This window comes from Hyla sarda, chromosome 3 (assembly GCF_029499605.1).
Source record: "Hyla sarda isolate aHylSar1 chromosome 3, aHylSar1.hap1, whole genome shotgun sequence".
NCBI lineage: Eukaryota > Metazoa > Chordata > Amphibia > Anura > Hylidae > Hyla > Hyla sarda.
In genome coordinates this window covers 353,611,809-353,630,585 of record NC_079191.1, presented here as the reverse complement: position 1 = coordinate 353,630,585, position 18,777 = coordinate 353,611,809, and the positions used below count along the sequence as shown (strand labels likewise).

The 18,777-nt window shown below is 43.6% G+C and overlaps 1 protein-coding gene across 4 annotated transcripts in view; it reads right to left on the bottom strand.

Annotated features, from left to right (window-relative positions):
- Positions 1-18,777, bottom strand: part of RRBP1 (ribosome binding protein 1) — an 81,139-nt gene that overhangs the window by 16,768 nt on the left and 45,594 nt on the right. For 3 of the 4 annotated variants that reach the window (XM_056567606.1, XM_056567610.1, XM_056567607.1), the window contains 10 exons: positions 18,162-18,300; positions 15,618-15,805; positions 12,311-12,354; positions 10,058-10,148; positions 7,517-7,609; positions 5,351-5,443; positions 3,859-3,948; positions 2,057-2,146; positions 1,315-1,407; positions 701-772 (listed from right to left, as the gene is read on the bottom strand). In XM_056567606.1, coding sequence (XP_056423581.1) covers positions 701-772; positions 1,315-1,407; positions 2,057-2,146; positions 3,859-3,948; positions 5,351-5,443; positions 7,517-7,609; positions 10,058-10,148; positions 12,311-12,354; positions 15,618-15,805; positions 18,162-18,300 — 993 coding nt within the window. The remainder of the gene's footprint in view (positions 1-700; positions 773-1,314; positions 1,408-2,056; positions 2,147-3,858; positions 3,949-5,350; positions 5,444-7,516; positions 7,610-10,057; positions 10,149-12,310; positions 12,355-15,617; positions 15,806-18,161; positions 18,301-18,777) is intronic. The other variant, XM_056567608.1, reaches the window with a different exon arrangement.

Genomic DNA, 18,777 nt, shown 5'->3' with positions numbered 1-18,777 from the left:
ATTTATCATTGTAGGTGTAAGTGAAGCATTTACCATTGTAGGTGTAAGTGAAGCATTTACCATTGTAGGTGTAAGTGAAGCATTTACCATTGTAGGTGTAAGTGAAGCATTTACCATTGTAGGTGTAAGTGAAGCATTTACCATTGTAGGTGTAAGTGAAGCATTTACCATTGTAGGTGTAAGTGAAGCATTTATCATTGTAGGTGTAAGTGAAGCATTTATCATTGTAGGTGTAAGTGAAGCATGTATCATTATAGGTGTAAGTGAAGCATTTTTCTACACCTTTTTTTTGTGTGCTGGTAATGTTTAGGAACACCAACTTTATTAAATGGTCGCAGAGCCTTTGATAAATTTTGTGCAGATCACATTTTCTGAAATTTCAATCTTCACATACACCAAAAAGCTAAGGCAAGTCTGGGCTGGTGTAGTTTTAGAGACTTTTCAGTGGCTTTGTGCCTTTTTTGTGCCTTTTCACAAGAAGGCACAGTTCATAAATCCCTTCTATATCATGTGTATTGCCATAATCAGTGGATTACAACTCAAAATCAGCAGAAATGTGTAAAGCAAAAGGTGCAAAAAAGGCGCAAATAAACCCTGCTTGCGCCTTTTTTGCACCTTTTCTAGACACAAAAAAACAGTCTAAAGACAATGATAGATGTCGGCCCTAGTGCTTCATGCTTGCACCAGTTATCAGTCATACCTGGTCAGTACTGTGGACTTCTAATTTCAGTCTTTCCACGATCTCCTCTAAAGATTTCAATTGAATGTGTGACTGTAAGAATAAATAAATAAAATAAATAAAAAAAATGGTACATAAGTAGTAACTATAACGCTAGTGATATTTCTTTGTTTTAAACTGGTGATCCCAAGATTTAAAGTTATCCCCAATCCACAGATGTATTCATTCTCTATGATGCCTTTAAAATATAGCCAAGCTCAGCGCCATGTAAGGTACACGAGGCCAAAACAGTTGGTGCCATTCGTAGCAAATAAACGAAGACATCTGACACGTTGCTACGCTATTATGAATACATGACAAATGATCTAAGGGCCACATAACAGCACAGATGGGACACAACCGACACAGACTATAGTTCTAAGGCGTCCAACCTGTGGGCCTCCAGCTGTTTCAAAACTGCAACTCCCAGCATGCCGTTGGCTGGAAACCGTAGTCCTTCCTTTTTATTTTATTTTTTAAAAGTAAACAGCATGGTGAACCCCCCGAAAAAATACCACTTAAAGAACAACTTGTCCCACAATAAGCCCTAATACAACTGCCAGTGGAAAAAGGTAGAAAACCTAAATAGTACTCACCTTTTTAAGCTCTTCCTCAGATACTTCCAATTTGGCTTTCCACACCTGCTCCTCTTCTTCTACGCTCTTTTGTAGGTCTTTCAGCATTCCTTCCTATTATTAAAACACACCGACCATTATAGTACTAGTATACATTAGTATACAATTAGTTACATGCAGTAATACTTACTGATAGCCTCTACCATTTCATGCAAAAAAAACATGGCTGAGTTACCAGTCGTTGGGCCCACTGAGTTTAACTTCTTAGGTGCCACAGTTACTACTGCCCACAGCCGTAGCGGTTTAAAGGGGTACTCCACTGGCCAGCGTTCGGAATGCTGTTTTCGCGCTGCGGGGGGTTGGCCACGCCCCTTGTGACGTCATGGTAATGCCCCCTCAATGCAAGTCAATGGGAGGGGGCGTGACTGCCGTCACGCCCCCTCCCATTGACTTGCATTGAGGGGGCATTACCATGACGCCACAAGGGGTGTGGCCGATCCCCGCAGCATAAAAACAGCATTTGGAACATTTAATTCCGAACGCTGGACAGTGGAGTACCCCTTTAACATCTAGGATTGGAATTATAGCAAATCCTAACCATTAGAGCTGGACGCTGACTGCACATTACACCCCACACTATCTGAAGTGAATCACTAAGCCCAAGTGACAGGAAGAGGTTAAAATGAAAACGCTAACGTCATACCACCATTTATGTGATAATGAATCTAGATTATAGAAATAAAAACAATAAAGTACAACTCACTGTTTCCCCAAGAATAGTTCTATATTGTTCACATTCTGCCTGCAATGAGGCTTGTGCTTCTTCTGCTTCTTTTAATTTAGCTGATAAATCCTAAAAAGTAAGGGTAAAAAAAAAAATATTATAAACAGAAAATTTTAACATAAAAAAAAAAAAAAAAAAAATGTAATGTAAAAGGTCAATAATAATTTGTTTGTTGTGGTTCCAATATTATATTGATCTATACTGCTCACTGCCTTCTGGTTACTTTTTAATGTGTAAAATGTCCAAAGCCCAATGCCCAATAGGGACATCACCAGGAAGCAGTAAACAGCCAGGAGATCGGCAGCAGAAGGGGATAAGGCTGGTAAGTATCCTTTATTTGATTTTTACTTTATTTTTTAACAATTATTCTTTCCCTTGACAACATCTTTAAGCAAAAAAGTTCCTATAAGTTTTGTGCAAAGGGCGCCACCTGCTGTCTGGCTCACGGGTCACCCACAGGCTGACTTCTTTTGCTGGGAGCCACAGCTGTCATTGGTCATAGGTGGAACCAAAGGGTAAAAATTAGCCTTTGTATTGAGAATCAATGAATGATCTTCACTACATGCCTGTGGCTCCCAAGAGCTGATTTCTGGTTGAACTAATTTCCAATCCAGACGGCTACTTTGTACGGAATGAAAAAATGTAGCCACAGAAATTATACTCTATACTATCTAACTATGCAAAGGAATGATTCACCTTTGCAGCCAATCCGTTTTATTGTTCTAATTTGCTTAAAATGGTATTCCTTACGAATACCCACGAGACTGATCTGACTGCAGGATAAGACTATACAGGAATCCAAAATGAGAGAAATGAAATAGCGGCACTCACCATCCTTCATTGTTCCACTTTATTACATCAAATTTGCATAACAGAGTACAGGGGATGCAGTCTTCAGTTGTACACCCCTGCTGTATGCAGAACAGTGGCTACAGCTGTTTCGTACCTCTTAGTACTTAGACAGGCCTTGAAGGTCAATCGAAGTACCAAGTACAAAATAGCTGTACACCCCTGCTGTCTGCAGATGACAGTATCCCCTGTTCTCCGTTAAGCATATTTAACCGGTTGCTTTCTAAAGACGAGCTGTCTTATCCTGAGAGGGAAATCGTTGTATGGCGTGGGCTCCCGATTCGAGCCCGCGTCCTACCGACCGGCCCCCAGCTGATTTCTGTATCTGTGGGCCGGCGTTATTAGAACCCTTTAGATCACCACTGTCAAAGCATCTAAAGGGACATTTAACCCAGAGGGGCGATCCCCTGCAGTGTTACACTGTTTACCACATTCACTTGGCTACCTTGCACGGGTATCTATTGTGTGGCACTCCTACTATATACCTGGATCTCCTTCCCCCTCCTCTGTATCCTGCTGCATCAACTATTTGTTGTACTTTGAGATGAGTTTTTATATATTTTTTTTTTTTTATTTTTTTTTTTTTTTGACTACTACCTTTTTTAGATATATTGGTTGTGTATTTTATTTCTGTCTACTATGCATACTTTTTAGACTGATGTCCTGTAATTTAATAAAATTATATATATTTTTTTATATATCGAATTATATTTTATTATTTATTCATTGGGGCACATGAGTTACGCTTTGGCGTACTGTAGGTATATATAGCATTTGGACAAGGCTGGTTGCTTTGTAAAAATGTACCTTCCTATTAAACAGACTAGTCATCTTGTAACAATGTGGATTTCTGCCATCTCATCCCCCATATCAGATTGCGCAAATTGGTTACTAGCAGCATCTACGTCTACAGGAGCTAGTAGAATACTTACTGCAGAATCTGTCTGGTCTGACGGCTGGCTCAGCTGTTTAAGTATATCTGATGACTTTTCTCTGAATTCCTGAAGCCATTCCCCGTATAGCTGGAAAGGAAGGGATGAGAAATCTGTCAATCACTGTCATAATGTATCATATAGTGACATGTCTCGGAGTGGTTTTCTATGAGCATGCATCTTGGCGCTAGTAACATGTCATTTCAAAGATGTGCAATACTCACAATGAACTCCCCCCCCCCCTCCCTTTTATATGCCGTCAGTGTTCTAAAGTATCTCAAAAGCAGAAAATATTGCACCATGTGGACAATGTTTTTGTTATCAGAGATCTTACAATTTTTCCCATAAACACTCAACAAGGGTTAGGTCACACATCACGAATATATGAAAACAAATTGTACTTGAAAGCAGGTGGCTCTAGTTTTACCGAAAACCATGTCAAATCCTCACTTAAATGGTCACTGTCAGATACAAAACCTTTTGATATGTTGTAAAGCATGTATAACCAATAGGTTTTGCAATTTCTTTCATTAGAAAATCTTCAGTATTTCATACTGAAAAATACAGTCAAACAACTACCCCCCCCCCCCTGCCTGCTTGGACACATACTAGTCCTGCTGTGTCCATGCATCATCACCTATGTCATGGACACACTTCCTTGATTGACAGCTGTGAGTGCAGGGCTCAGAGCTAGAGGAAAAATCCTCCCACTGTCAGCTTGTGTCCCGCTACTGTCAGTGAGGACAAGCTGGGAGTTGTAGTTTTGCTAATGCTAGGGGAGATGTGAGCAGACAGCATACTGATAGAGGGGGCGGAGACCTGCACAGTGAGGCCACGCCCCCTCCCTTTGAGAGGAATTCAGACTAGTGAGCTAAATTAAAAGTGTAATCAAAAATAAATAAAGGTGATAGACACATAACAATTACATGTACATGGTCAGGATTAGGTACTGAGTGATGTATTTAAAAAAAAAGTTTTTTTTGTTGGATCTGACGGGTACGCTTTAAGCTAGAACAGTGTGTTCACACCTGTGCCTGTCATTTCCCCTTCGTCTAATTCTTTCTAGCATCAGAAAAATGGTAATAATCTAAAACACGTTGATTTCAATAGTTTTTGTATTTTGTATCAGTTTATCTCAGGGTGCATCTGTTCCGTCTGTTGTCCATTTTTTTTTTGAACGGCTAAAATATGTGAAACTGTGGCACACAGTACTTATTTCTGTTTAATGGATCAGTTCCAATGGGATGACACAATGCAGATGTGAACTTAGCCTTACGTGTGAGGGCATGATGACCGAATGGCCCAGATTTATCAAACTGGGTACGATTTCCCCCAGCAGCCTATCACAGCTCCGCTTTCACTTTACCAGAGCATGTTAAGATATGAAAGCTGAGCTGTGATTGGTTGTTGGGGGACAATCTCTCCAGTTGTCACAAAGTTTGATTGATCAGGGTCAATGTCTTAATATATATAGAAGATTCAAGACTTGTACCTGGTGAGACTCTACAGACACTTGTGGGAAAAGGGTCATCAGGGTTTCTTTGGCCTGAGTCTGAATTTGGCTGAGCTGTTGTCCCAGATCATCCTGTAATAACCAGAGCATAAAAAGGTCATGTGCTTTCCACAAAAAAAAAGGCATGCTTCAGGGTTGGTTTCCAATGAACAAGTCACAAGTAATACATAATCTTATAGCACAAAACTATATAATCAAACTGATCAGAAAATTTTGCTCCATAAGATGACGCTGACAGATTTAACTGCATTTTTATGATAGGCTTTCTTCAAAACTGATCGGTCAGCAGGTTTTTAAGGTATCATGTAAGGGCCTGGCTATGAAGGGCTTTTGACCCTCAAACCCTATATACCTATTATTAGTTAATAGACCAGCTCCCCCCTCAAAGTTCAACCCCTTCACCAGTTCATCACTCCCCTCTGTGCGCTGGTCACACCATTGACCACCCCTGATTAACAGCCACTAAGGACTGAACTTTGCTGGACTTTAGCAGGCATCAAGTTGGCTCCAAAGCTTAGGCTGGGTTCACACTATGTTTTGTAACTACGGTTCCCGTATACGGCTGGGAGGAGGGGGCGGGGCTTAATCGCGACGCCCGCACTCAGCCATATAGGGGAACCGTATTTAATGCATGTCTATGAGCCGACTGGAGGGAACCGCAGCCTCCGGTCGGCTGCATTTTCGGCCGCATGCGGTTTCCCGACCGCAGGCAAAAACGTGGTCGACCGCGTTTTTACCTACGGTCGGGAAACCGCATACGGCCGAAAAAGCAGCCGACCGGAGGCTGCGGTTCCCTCCGGTCGGCTCATAGACATGCATTAAATACGGTTCCCCTATATGGCTGAGTGCGGGCGCCGCGATTAAGCCCCCCCACCCCTCCTCCCAGCCGTATACGGGAACCGTAGTTACAAAACGTAGTGTGAACCCAGCCTAAGCTTGCAGGGTCAGGGCCAAAAGCCATATGAAGTCCCACGGATCTAGCCAGTGCAGGTCCATGCACAGTGGCCTTTAGAGGTGAGCCAAATACTGTACCAGTATATTCTCAAAAGCCCTATACAGCCATGCTTTACTTTATACCCTAAAAACCTCCTGACAGGTCGACTTAAAGGGGGTACTACAGTTTTAACAAATACAAGTTCAGTCTATTAGAACCTTCAGTGTTTACTTCAAGAGGATAAAAATCTGTCTATGAGGGATGGGGCCCCCTGTCAATGTAACTGTATAGTAAGGACTGTGTTAGGTATTAGATCCCTCAAGTTATCGTCTGACATCATATGAAAAGCTACATTAGGAGGTCGCTCAAAAGTCACACAAACCCTCATAACAGGACAAACCCCTTTTTAAGTGGATTTCCCTATTTGCCATGTACTGTATTTTTCGCCCTATAGGACGCACCGGCATATAAGACGCACCCAATTTTAAAGGTGCAAAATCTAGAAAAAAAAGATTCTGCACCCAACAGTGATCTTCAACCTGCGGACCTCCAGATGTTGCAAAACTACAACTTGTGGTTTTGCAACATCTGGAGGTCCGCAGGTTGAAGACCACTGGATAGGAGGTAGTAATCACGTGTCCACCGCCGCTCCGGACCTGTCACCTGCCCTGGATGTTGCTCCATCGCTGTCGCCGCGTCCCCGTGGTGTCCCCGACGCTCCGGACGTCTTCTTCCCCGGGATCCACGCTCTCCGTCGCTGTCATCACGTCGCTACGCACGCCGCTCCTATTGGATGACGGGACGGCATGAGCGATGACGTGATGATGTCGAAGGAGAGCGCCAACCATGCAGGGGATCCCGGCACGGAGCAGACACCGAGGAGGCAGGTAAGGTCCCTCCCGGTGTCCTGTAAACTGTTCGGGACGCCACAGCCCGACTTTCACTTCAGACGCGGCGTTCAGCTTTGATTGCTGTGTCTGAAGGGTTTTAACAGGGCATCACCACGATCGGTGATGTACTGTATTAGCTGCGGGTCCCGGCTGTTGATGGCCGCAGGGACCGACCCGATAGGTGTGTATTCGCTGTATAAGACGTACCAACTTTCCCCCCCCCCCACCCCCAGTTTTGCGTCTTATACGGCGAAAAATACGGTACATTTTAAATGTTAAAAGTTAATATGTTATGACAAGCCCAAACATGGTGGACAATACCTTTGCTTTCCTCTCGGAGCTCAGCTTCTCTTCACATGTTTTTTCTGCTTTGCCCAAAGCATCCATAGCCTGCCAGTTTTTCTCTCGCAGTTCCTGCAAAAAACAATTTCCCCAATGACCAAACTTTTCCTTTAGAATGTGCCTTATCGGGGTCTTACTAATGCATGAAGCAGCTTGACTACACTGATAGACATACAAGTGAAAACTTCCATTTGGGGTTGGCATAGACTGGTTTCATTATCCTTTAATACACGTACAGTAGTTAGGAATATATATCCTTCCGCTATGAATCATAAAAGTGCTAAACAAGGCCCTGTGGCTGTGCTTAGATAGAATAATACACCTATAAAAAAAGAAAAGGAAACCACGAGTCTCTAAATGTAGTAAAAGTTAATAACCCTTTATTACAAGAACATAACCAGGGAATTAACATTTAGCAATGAATTATGAATATTTAATTTCCTGGTTGTTATGAATTTCCAATAAGGACTTGTTCTCTTTCGACATTTGGTAAATAGTGTTCTCATTTTCTTTATTTTTTTTATAGGTGTATTATGTCTATTTTAGAAGGGCCATACGTGTTTTTGCAGTCTTTTGCATGCAAACTATTAGCCCTACTGATATGTTCAGGCGAATATATTGCTAGTTATATAAAGAGTTCCACATAAGAAACAGATATCCCTTCTGACACAGCTGACGTGAAACAGGTCTCTTTTGCCCCTTGGGAGGGATGTCGCACGGTGTGTATAACTAGCAATATATGCACTATGTAGACTTGTCCTTACCTTTATTTGTGTGTGCGCCATATTTTTGCCTTCACATAGCAAATAAATAAAAAGTTATAATCTATAAATAAAAGCTATATTTAAAGGAGTAGTCCAGTGATGAACCCAGTGGTGAACAACTTATCCCCCATCCTAAGGATAGGGGATAAGTTTGAGATCGCGGGGGGGGTCCGACCGGTGGGGCCCCCTGCGATCTCCTGTACGGAGCCCCGACAGCCCGCGGGAAGGGGGCGTGTTGACCTCCGCACGAAGCGGCGGCCGACACGCCCCCTCAATACAACTCTATGGCAGAGCCGAAGCGCTGCCTTCGGCAATCTCCGGCTCTGCCATTGAGATGTATTGAGGGGGAGTGTCGGCCGACTCTTCGTGCGGAGATCGACACCCGATATCTGGCCGGAGAGCCTGGCCCCCATACAGAGAGATCGCAGGGGGCCCCAGCGGTCGGACCCCCCGCGATCTCAAACTTATTCCCTATCCTTAGGATAGGGGATAAGTTTTTCACCACTGGACTACCCCTTTAATACTTTATCTCTGCAGTCTGTTTTTAATATTGGTGGTATCGGCTGTTTAAAGCATACTGGTATATTGGGTATTTATTAGATCATTAATAGATTAGTGAGACCCATCTGAGTAGTAAACTAATTTCACACTTGCTTACAACATTAGGCAGCCTTTTAGCACAAGTGACGGGCAGAATGGTGCATTAGGTATGCTGTGCTCCCTTACTAGGAACAAAGACAAAATACTGCAAGACGTTGTTCCCTACATAGTATTATGTACCGTATTTTTCGTTATATAAGACGCACCAAATTTTATAGGCTAAAAATCTAGAAAATAAAGATTCTGAACCAAATACAATGTAAAGTATAGGAAAGTGATCTTCAACCTGCGGACCTCCAGACGTTGCAAAACTACAACTCCCAGCATGCCCGGACAGCCGTTGCTGGGAGTTGTAGTTTTTCAACATCTGGAGGTCCGCAGGTTGAAGACCACTGGTATAGGAGGTAGTACTCACGTGTCCCCACTGCTCCGGACCCGTCACCACTACCCTGGATGTCGCCCTCCATCGCTGTCACCGTGTCCCCGGGGTGTCCCCGTCGCTCCGGAACGTCTCTGCTGCCCGGTATCCTTGCTTTCCGTTGCCGCCATCACGTCACTACGCACGCCGCTCCTATTGGATGACGGGACGGCGTGCGCGACGACAACGAAGGAGAGGGGATAATGCAGGGGATCCCAGCACGGAGCAGACACCGAGGAGGCAGGTAAGGTCCCTCCCGGTGTCCTGTAAGCTGTTCGGGATGCCGCGATTTCACCGCGGCGGTCCCGAACAGCCCGACTGAACAGTCGGGTTAGTGTTATTTTCGCTTCAGACACGGCGGTCAGCTTTGATCGCTGCATCTGAAGGGTTAATACTGGGCATCAGCGCGATCGGTGGTGTCCTGTATTAGCCGCGGGTCCCGGCCATTGATGGCCGCAGGGACCGCCGCGATAGGACAGGTATTTGCCGTATAAGACGCAACAACTTTTCCCCTCAGTTTTGGAGAAGAAAAAAAGTGCGTCTTATACGGCGAAAAATACGGTAGTTCTTCAGTACCTCCTGAGGAAAACTCTTATAATACGTATAAACCGTATGTAAAATAAACCAAAATGTAGTAACAGTTAAGGTTCCTTTGTCGTGTGGTAATACATCCTCCCCTCAGGTTTGTTAGTAGGAATTTAGCTAAACAAATGAATGACTGGGAGATAAGAGACTTACATTGTTTTTATTTTTCTGTTGTTCAATCGTATCCTTTAACTCAACCGCCTCTTTCTCCAGTAAGGAGATCTGAGCTTCTTTTTCTTGAAGTCTGAGGAAAAAAAAAGGAAACAAAGAATGAATATCGAAAAGTAGCTGCTCTGCAAAGAACTTGTGCCTCATATTGGAAAAAGGTATTATAATCCATACAGTAAAACCACTTTGAAAAAGACCATCCCCCTATTCAGATTTTAAGTTCACCATTTATTTTGGATAGAGGCCCTTAACTTTAAGAAGACCACCCTAATAAAGACCAATGCAATTTTCAATGCAATGTTGGGTGGTCTTTTCAAAGAAATGTCATTGTACTATGATGGGATTGCTTCGCCTTTGCTCCTATACTGTACAACACAAACACCCATAAAACCTTTGTTTCTATAAATGTACTGTTCATTACAACAAAGGAATAGGGATCGACCAATATCGATTTTTAGGGCCGATACCGATAATCTGTCACCTTTCAGGCCGATAGCCGATAACTTATACCGATATTTCGGTATAAGTTATTGGCTATTTCAAACCCCCCCCCGGTGGGACAGAAGCCGTGGGGGGGGGATTCTCAGTCTAACCACCACAGTTTCCCCATCGCCCCCCCCCCCCCCCCATCCTCTGCCCACATAGCGCCGCCGCCCCATCCCCGGTGTTATAATTACCTGTTCCCGGGGGTCCGCGATCCTTCTGGCTCAGTCGGCGTCCTGCACTGTCACTGTGCGCATTGGGGACGTCACTCGTCATTACGCAGCGCACAGCAATAACGCAGGAGCCAGAAGGATCGCGGACCCCCGGGAACAGGTAATTATAACACCGGGGATGGAGGGAGGCGATGGGGCGGCGGCGGTATGTGGGCAGAGGATGGGGGGCGGGCGGCGGCGGTGTGTGGGCAGAGGATGGGAGGGGGAGGCGATGGGGCAGCGGCATGTGGCCAGAGGATGGGGGGAGGCAATGGGGCAGGGGCGGCGACAGTCGTCTCTGGCCGGGAGGTGGGGCATTATCGGCATATCGGCAAGGTGATTGCCGATACCGATAATGTCCAAAATTGTGATTATCGGCCGATAATATCGGCCAAACCGATAATCGGTCGATCCCTACAAAGGAAGTATTTCTGATGTAACTTCATAAAATGCTTTTGAGACTAAAGAACAGGATTTTTTTAATTTTCCTTGATGGGGACTTTCCTTTAATTTAAACAACTTTGCTAAATTCCTTAAGGGATTACAATACTGAGAATCGGCATAAAAAGCATTGCAACAAAATGTTTTACTGCTTCAATGTATCCAAGGACAATAAATAAGGCAAATAAATGGTCTTAATTACTAAACAATATATCTTACAATCGGGAGTCTCCATAGTGACAGACTACAAACAACCACAGTGTAGTCTGATCCTGGCTTAAATTTGTCCTCAACTTCTTGTCAACCTACAAATGTGTGTTGGTGTCGTATTAATTTGCCAATGTTCTTTGTTAACAAGCATTGATTTCCTAGATTGGCACCCATTACAAGGTCTGACCACTGCGCAGGGCAGCACAAACGATGAGTGTATTGTTATGCAGCCCTTTCTTGCCACATTCGGCCGTTGAGCTATGGTTTTCCTGACAGGTCAAAACAACCAAATCACCCAATGAACAAGTATTTGTACAAATCGACTGATCACTGGACCTATTACCCAGAGCGATATCAGCCTGTTTGACTAATAATCACCATGTGTAATAAGGCCCCATGCATCTTCTTGGCACAATTGGTTAGTTGTCCAATATTTCTTGCTGACTGTGTTCCTAAGATGTCAAGATAAATATCTGCAACTATGAGGACTATTATTTTTTTTTACTACATATATCTCCAGAAATATTTATATACATGTGTGTGACTAGGACTGACCTTTATCTAGGCTGTGGGGAGAATGAATTAAAAACTAGCACTGTGCATCCAGGTCTTTATTGAAAACATGTTGGAGTAGGCCTCAAATGTAAAAGGCACAGGTCTAATAATAAAGGAGTCAGATAAGGAGCCAGCTAAGAGCCGACGTGGATTTCTGGTGTGTGATGCCAATTTTCTGGTATGAATTTTCGAAGGTGTGTCGGACAGTGGGCAGGAACACCACCTTCAAGCCCCATCCTATTTTGAAAACCAAAAACTGGCATACATGGATGAATACATTCCCAAATTTATGTTTAGTGTTCCTGTATTTGAGCATCCCTCTGCTTTAGTTTATTACCTGGCATGTAACTGTTTCTTTACTTCTTCTGCTTCTTTACTTTCCTAAAAAAAGAAAAATCCAAGATTAATTCAGCAGTTTTTAGTCTTTTAGCTCTAGTTATGACGTTCTTGTTATTCCTATAAGACAGCTCTCTCCTTCTTTTCCCTAACTCAGCCACCATAAACCATTTTACTTGAAACAATGGGGGGTCACGGGACCCCGGTCTAAACAGGTGGGGGATTGGAAATGGGAGCCATATCTATTAGATGTTTGACATTTCCTACCCAACATAACTTTAAACGATAATAAATATTTTAAAGTACCGTATATACTCGAGTATAAGCAGAGTTTTTCAGCACGATTTTTCGTGCTGAAAATGCCCCCCCCCCCCCTCGGCTTATACTCGAGTGAACTCTCCGCCTGTCAATCCCTTCTCAGTGGTCTTCAACCTGCGGACCGCCAGATGTTGCAAAACTACAACTCCCAGCATGCCCAGACAGCCATCGGCCTTCGTCATCATCCAGACCCCCCCCCCCCCCCCATTTAGTTTTTTACTCTCCTCCCCTCGGTGGGAAGGAAGGGTGAGCTGTTCCAGGCCATCTATGCTGCAGGGACCGTCCGGTGGGGAGGGTTAGTCGTTCCGGGCTGTCCATCTTCACCGGGAGGCCCTCTTCTCCGCTCCAGGCCGGCCCCGGACTAGTGACGTTGCCTTGACGTCGCACAGGGATGTTCATTCGCAGCCTGTGCATGAACGTCCCTGTGCATCGTCAAGGCAATGTCACTAGTCCGGGGCCGGCCCGAAGGGTGGAGAAGAGGACCCCCCGGTGAAAATGGACAGCCCGGAACGATTAACCCTCCCCACCGGACGGTCTCTGCAGCATAGATGGCACGGCCAAGCTCACCCTTCCTTCTCACCGAGGAGAGGTGAGTAGAAAACTAAAGGGGGGTCTGGATGATGACGAAGGCCGCAGTGGTCTTCACGAAGGCCGATGGCTGTCCAGGCATGCTGGGAGTTGTAGTTTTGCAACATCTGGAGGTCCGCAGGTTGAAGACCACTGATGAAGGGATTGACAGGCGGTGATGATGACGGGGGTCTGGATGATGACGGGGGCCTGGATGATGACATGGGGGGGGATGATGTATTTCCCACCCTAGGTCAAGTCAATGGCCCTCATTTACTATTCTAAACCCGACCTCTTTTGTCGGGTTTTTTTGTCGCATCTTTGTCTGCGCCATGTCGCAGACACCGTGCGCCAGTCTGCGACACTATGCGACATTTCTTCCCGACAGACCCGATGTGGATTCTCCCAAACCCGAAAAAGGGGCGTAACCCGACATTTCTGAGCTTTCCCACGTATTTATTAAGGTTTCCAACCCGAATTTGTTGAATTGTTGTGGATTTTTTCCCGACAGCTCAGAGGAGTTGGAAACCAAAACCTACAAAACCCACGTGCGACAAACAGGATGCGACATAATAATAAATACCAGGGGAAAAAAGCAATCGGGTAAGAAAGCAACATAGACTTACAACCCGATTTTCTTAGTAAATGAGGGCCAATGACTTTTCCTGGGTTTTTGGGGTGAAATTAGGGGCCTCGGCTTATATTCGGGTCGGCTTATACTCAAGTATATACGGTAAATCTGTCACCAGACTTGTAGTAGCAAAACCGGTAAAAGCCCTAAAAAGCCACTGGAAAGAAGACAGAGCACATACCTTTGTTCTCAGTCACGCACTTTGAACACTGTGCTTGAATGTCCAGGCTGTAGCTGCTGATTGGTCCATGAAGCGGCTCTTCTCTTGGGCTCCCTGAAGATTGACAGCTCTAGCGGTTTTCTGTCTGGATGCTGGAGTTGTCCGTCTTTTAGGGAGCCCGGGAAAAGAGCCTCTTTTGGACCTATCATTAGCTGCAGCAAGGACATTCAAACACAGTTTCCTCGGTAAGGCAAAGTGCATGACCAAGAAGAAAGGTATGAGTGCTTTCCCCTTCTCGGAGGCTTTTTAGGGATCACTTTAAGCTGAAGCTGCCATTGTAAAAATGTACCATTGTTAAGACTGACCACAGTTTATTTTTAAAAAGAACAAGTCATTAGATTTTAGACAACAAAATAAATGTAACCAATCCTTATACTGCTATTCTATAGCTTTCTAAACATGTCCCTATCAAATGACATGATGTATCATGTATTGTTAGTACAGTGATCCCTTAACTTACAATGGCCTCAACATACAATAGTTTCAACATACAATGGTCCAGAAAAGACAATTGTAAGTTGAAACCAGACTCAACATACAATGTACAGACAGTCCAGATCTGTGAAACATGTCAATGGCCGGAAGAACCAACCAATCAGAATCGGCATTCACTGGTAAAACCCCTGTATTACTGAAGCGTATGCACTGACTGGTGTCTGGTAGCGCCCCCTACAATACAGGGAGGTATTACATTTTCTCTTTACCTGTACCAGGGTTACCTGCTCCTTTGGACACCAGGTGAGGGCGGCTCCATGTTACTTTTTTAGGAAACTGCATGTACTGTACAGGACCCCGAAGAAGCTCCTGTCCTCTACATAGACCAGTGTTTCCCAAGCAAGGTGCCCCCAGCTGTTGCAAAACTACAACTCCCATCATGCCCGGACAGTCTTTGGCTGTCCGGGCATGCTGGAAGTTGTAGTTTTGCAAAAGCTGGAGGCTCCCTGCTTGGGAAACACTGACATAGACAGTGATTACAGCTCCCAGCAGATCTTTCTTACTTTTATATGTAAGGACTTGCTTTATCTATATTAATTATCTACTTATTTTTCTTTAATTCTCACTTTTTCCTATTTTTTGATGACATTTTGGTGCCTTTAGAACCAATTACCAGGTTTCCATAGAGTTCTGGTCTCAACATACAATGGTTTCAGCATACAATGGTCATCCCAGAACCAATTTATATTGTAACTTGAGGGACCACTGTATTATGCTTAACAAAGAACTTCTAATGTAGTGTGCCTGCATGTCATTTACCCAAGATGCTGTCCCAGGTCTCTTGAGGAGTCATGGGGTCATGTTGTGCAGGAGACTGCTGCTGACCTTATTCACTTGAATGGACCTGAGCTGCAGTTCCTCGCTCCGTAAGCAGCCGGGGGCCACTGTGCAGAGAAGGACTGTAAAGGGACCAATTTATTTTCAGGAACAGTGGGGGTCCCAATTGGACCCCCACCGATCACAAAATAATGGTATATCCTAGCAATAATTATCACTTTATGGAACAGGAATACCCTTACAAATGTAATCGTGTGACAGTACTTTTAATAGTCACATGTCCAGGGCCATATCACCTACCTGCTGCAGTTTCTCTTTCTCTCCATCAGGGCTCTGTCCTGCCTCCAGCAAAGCTTCAATGGATTTTATCCTTTCCAGTAGCTTTGTGTTTTCACTGGTGACCTCCTGCAGTTTTTGGTTTGATTTTTCTAGCTCTTCTGATTTTTGTTTGCCTTCAGCTTCATAGGACATCAGTTTAGTTTGAAGATCTTTGAGAACAATAGTAACAAAAAAAAACAACAGATAAAAATATAAGCTGGCATTTAGTTACTCTTCATAGACAATAAAAAATGTTCTTATTTTCTTTGTATTCATTAATTTGCATTTCATGCTATTCATGATGAAGAAAAAAAAAAAAGGATGAGAAATTGGCCTTAACTGATGTAGAACCATAACAACATTGGATCTTACTACCCTTTCTTGACAATAACCCCTCCCACATTTAGGAAAGAAGATAGAGTTGGCTGCATTCCTGGCTAGAGTGTCCTGTAAATAGGAAGAGAAAGTCCCTTACAGGATATACACCGGACAGGACTTTGGGGTGAAGATACCAGAGCAGACAGTTTACATGAAAAGAAGAAGGAAAGCATAAAGACAACCTATATGTTCATCTTGTCAGACCACCCTTTAAAAGGGCATTAAAGGCTAATAGGGGGCATTACATAGAGCAATAAAGTACTTAAAGGGGTACTCCGGTGGAAATTATTATTATTATATATATTTTTTTTAAATCAACTGGTGCCAGAGAGTTAAACAGATTTGTAAATTACTTCTATTAAAAAATCTTAATCCTTCCAGCACTTATTAGCAGCTAAATATTACAGAGTAAATTATTTTCACAGAGCTCTCTGCTGACATCATGACCACAGTGCTCTCTGCTGACATCTCTGTCCACTTTACGAACTGTCCAGAGCAGCATATGTTTGCTATGGGGATTTTCTCCTACTCTGGACAATGGACAGAGGTGTCAGCAGAGAGCACTGTGGTCATGATTTCAACAGAGAGCTCTGTGTTCCAAAAAGAAAATACATTTCCTCTGTAGTATTCAGCAGCTAATAAGTACTGAAAGGATTACGATTTTTTAATAGAAGTAATTTACAAATCTGTTTAACTTTCTGGCAGCAGTTGATTAAAAAAAGTTTTCCACCGGAGTACCCCTTTCAACCTACTAAAATAAAGTCCGATTTGTGTTCAGGCTAAATGAATACCAAGAAACAGAGCTGATAAATTCTTCACCCAGATTATATTTTCTATGTTCGCCATTGACTACATACTAGTAATACATATTTGTGGCTTTTTATGTAAATTCCTTCCACCTCTGCTTATTTAATACAGTAGATTGTAAAAGGAACATTACAAACAAAACAGACTGGCAAATGTTATACCTGTAGGATTAAGGCAGAGATGCATGACATGGGGACTGAAAGCAAGAAGAATATCCTTAAAAGGTGTTTTCCCATGTGGTAAAGTTTGACAAATTGCGCAAGACAGCTGACTCCTTATCTCAACCATCTCTGGTGGCTGCAACCGGTTAGAGATGGCCCGGAAGACATTTTTAGTAAATAGCAAAAGTCACCTACCATCCCATCTCACCCAGCACAAGGCAGAATACACTGGCTAAGATCATGCATGTGCTTTTTAGAGACTTTGGTGTGTTTGCACCTTGCTTGTCGAGGGGGTGCAGCCTGTCAGTAAGTGTGAATGGTTTTAAATATAGCACAGTGTTTTGGCACAACTGGCTGGGCTGATGTTAGATAATGCTTTCAGGGACATTTGGGCATCAGGAACCTCTGATTTGCTAGAAACACCGGCTCCAATCTCATGTACAAGTATATCCTGGAAGTGTCCCCCCCTCCCTTCTTTTCCATGCCATTTATGAAGTAGTTCATTCTGTAGTTCAGGACATCAGTGCTGCTGACAGCAATGCAAAGAGGGGGCACTAAGTCACTTTTTGGATATAACTTGTATGAGCTGCTGAGTTTGTGTGGAGAAAAAAAAAACTTGCTGGCACCTTAACCAACAATATCTTTAGGAAACATGAACAGGACATTTAGATATAGAAATACTAATGGGGTAGGTAAATACCCAACACAATCTTGTCTAAATGTAACATCCTCATTACATGGGCTTTAAGTCTTTATAGTAACATAACAAGATAGATGGATTATTGTCTTAGTCCTTTATCTATACAGCGTTAATATGTGACAATACACAGAAAAAAAAAGAAAGAGGGTGGTGGGTTGGACAGGGGCAATATCTATTTAGGGTGTATTCACATGGGAGCGCATCCACAGTATAGTTTGACACCGCGGATGCGCTGTTAACACACACACAGTTACGGCAGAGCGATTTCCCTGCTGCTGCAGCTCTGTGTGCATCCATGCGCTTGTGATGAGTATTTCCTGCCAGTACTCAAGAGCAGACACACAGAGCTGCCATAACTCTGTGTGTGTTGGCAGCGCATTCGCAATGTCAAATATGCTGCGGATGCGCTTCCGTGTAAATACATCCTTAAGAGGCTTATGAACTCTTATGAAGTCAGGGAAATCCATTAGCTAGTTTTACCTGCAACGTTCGTCTGTTCTCCTTTGGCCTTTTCAGTATCTGAAAGTAGTGTTTTGTAAGTATTTTGTGACTTGCGCAGCTCTTCACTAACTTCATCCAGTCTCTTTTGTAGTGTAGCTTCACTCTCCTGTTGTAGGGTCTAAAAATAAAGAAAAAAAACTTTAAATAACATAATAAAAAAATAATGCAGGATGATATGCTAGCAACTGGAACTAACAAGCTCTTGGTAACCGCAATACTAATATGTCATGTACCACACCTGCTACTTTAAAGGGGTATTCCGCCTTAATACATCTTATCCCCTATCCAAAGGATAGGGGATAAGATGTATGATCGCAGGGATCCTGCCGCTGGGGACCCCCGTAATATCGGTGAAGCCCCCCGGCATTCTGTGTCGGGCGCTGCCTCCAAGACATCACTGTCACACCCCCTACTATGTCATTCATGCCCATGAGAGGAGGCGTGACATTCCGGCTTTATACATCTTATCCTCTTTGGATAGGGGATAAGATGTAGAAAGCCGGAATACCCCTTTAACCTTTCCTTATAAACCAATGCATGGTGTCCTGAGAGTAAAATAAATCCTAAAATAAATCCTTAAGCCCTAACCAAAGTC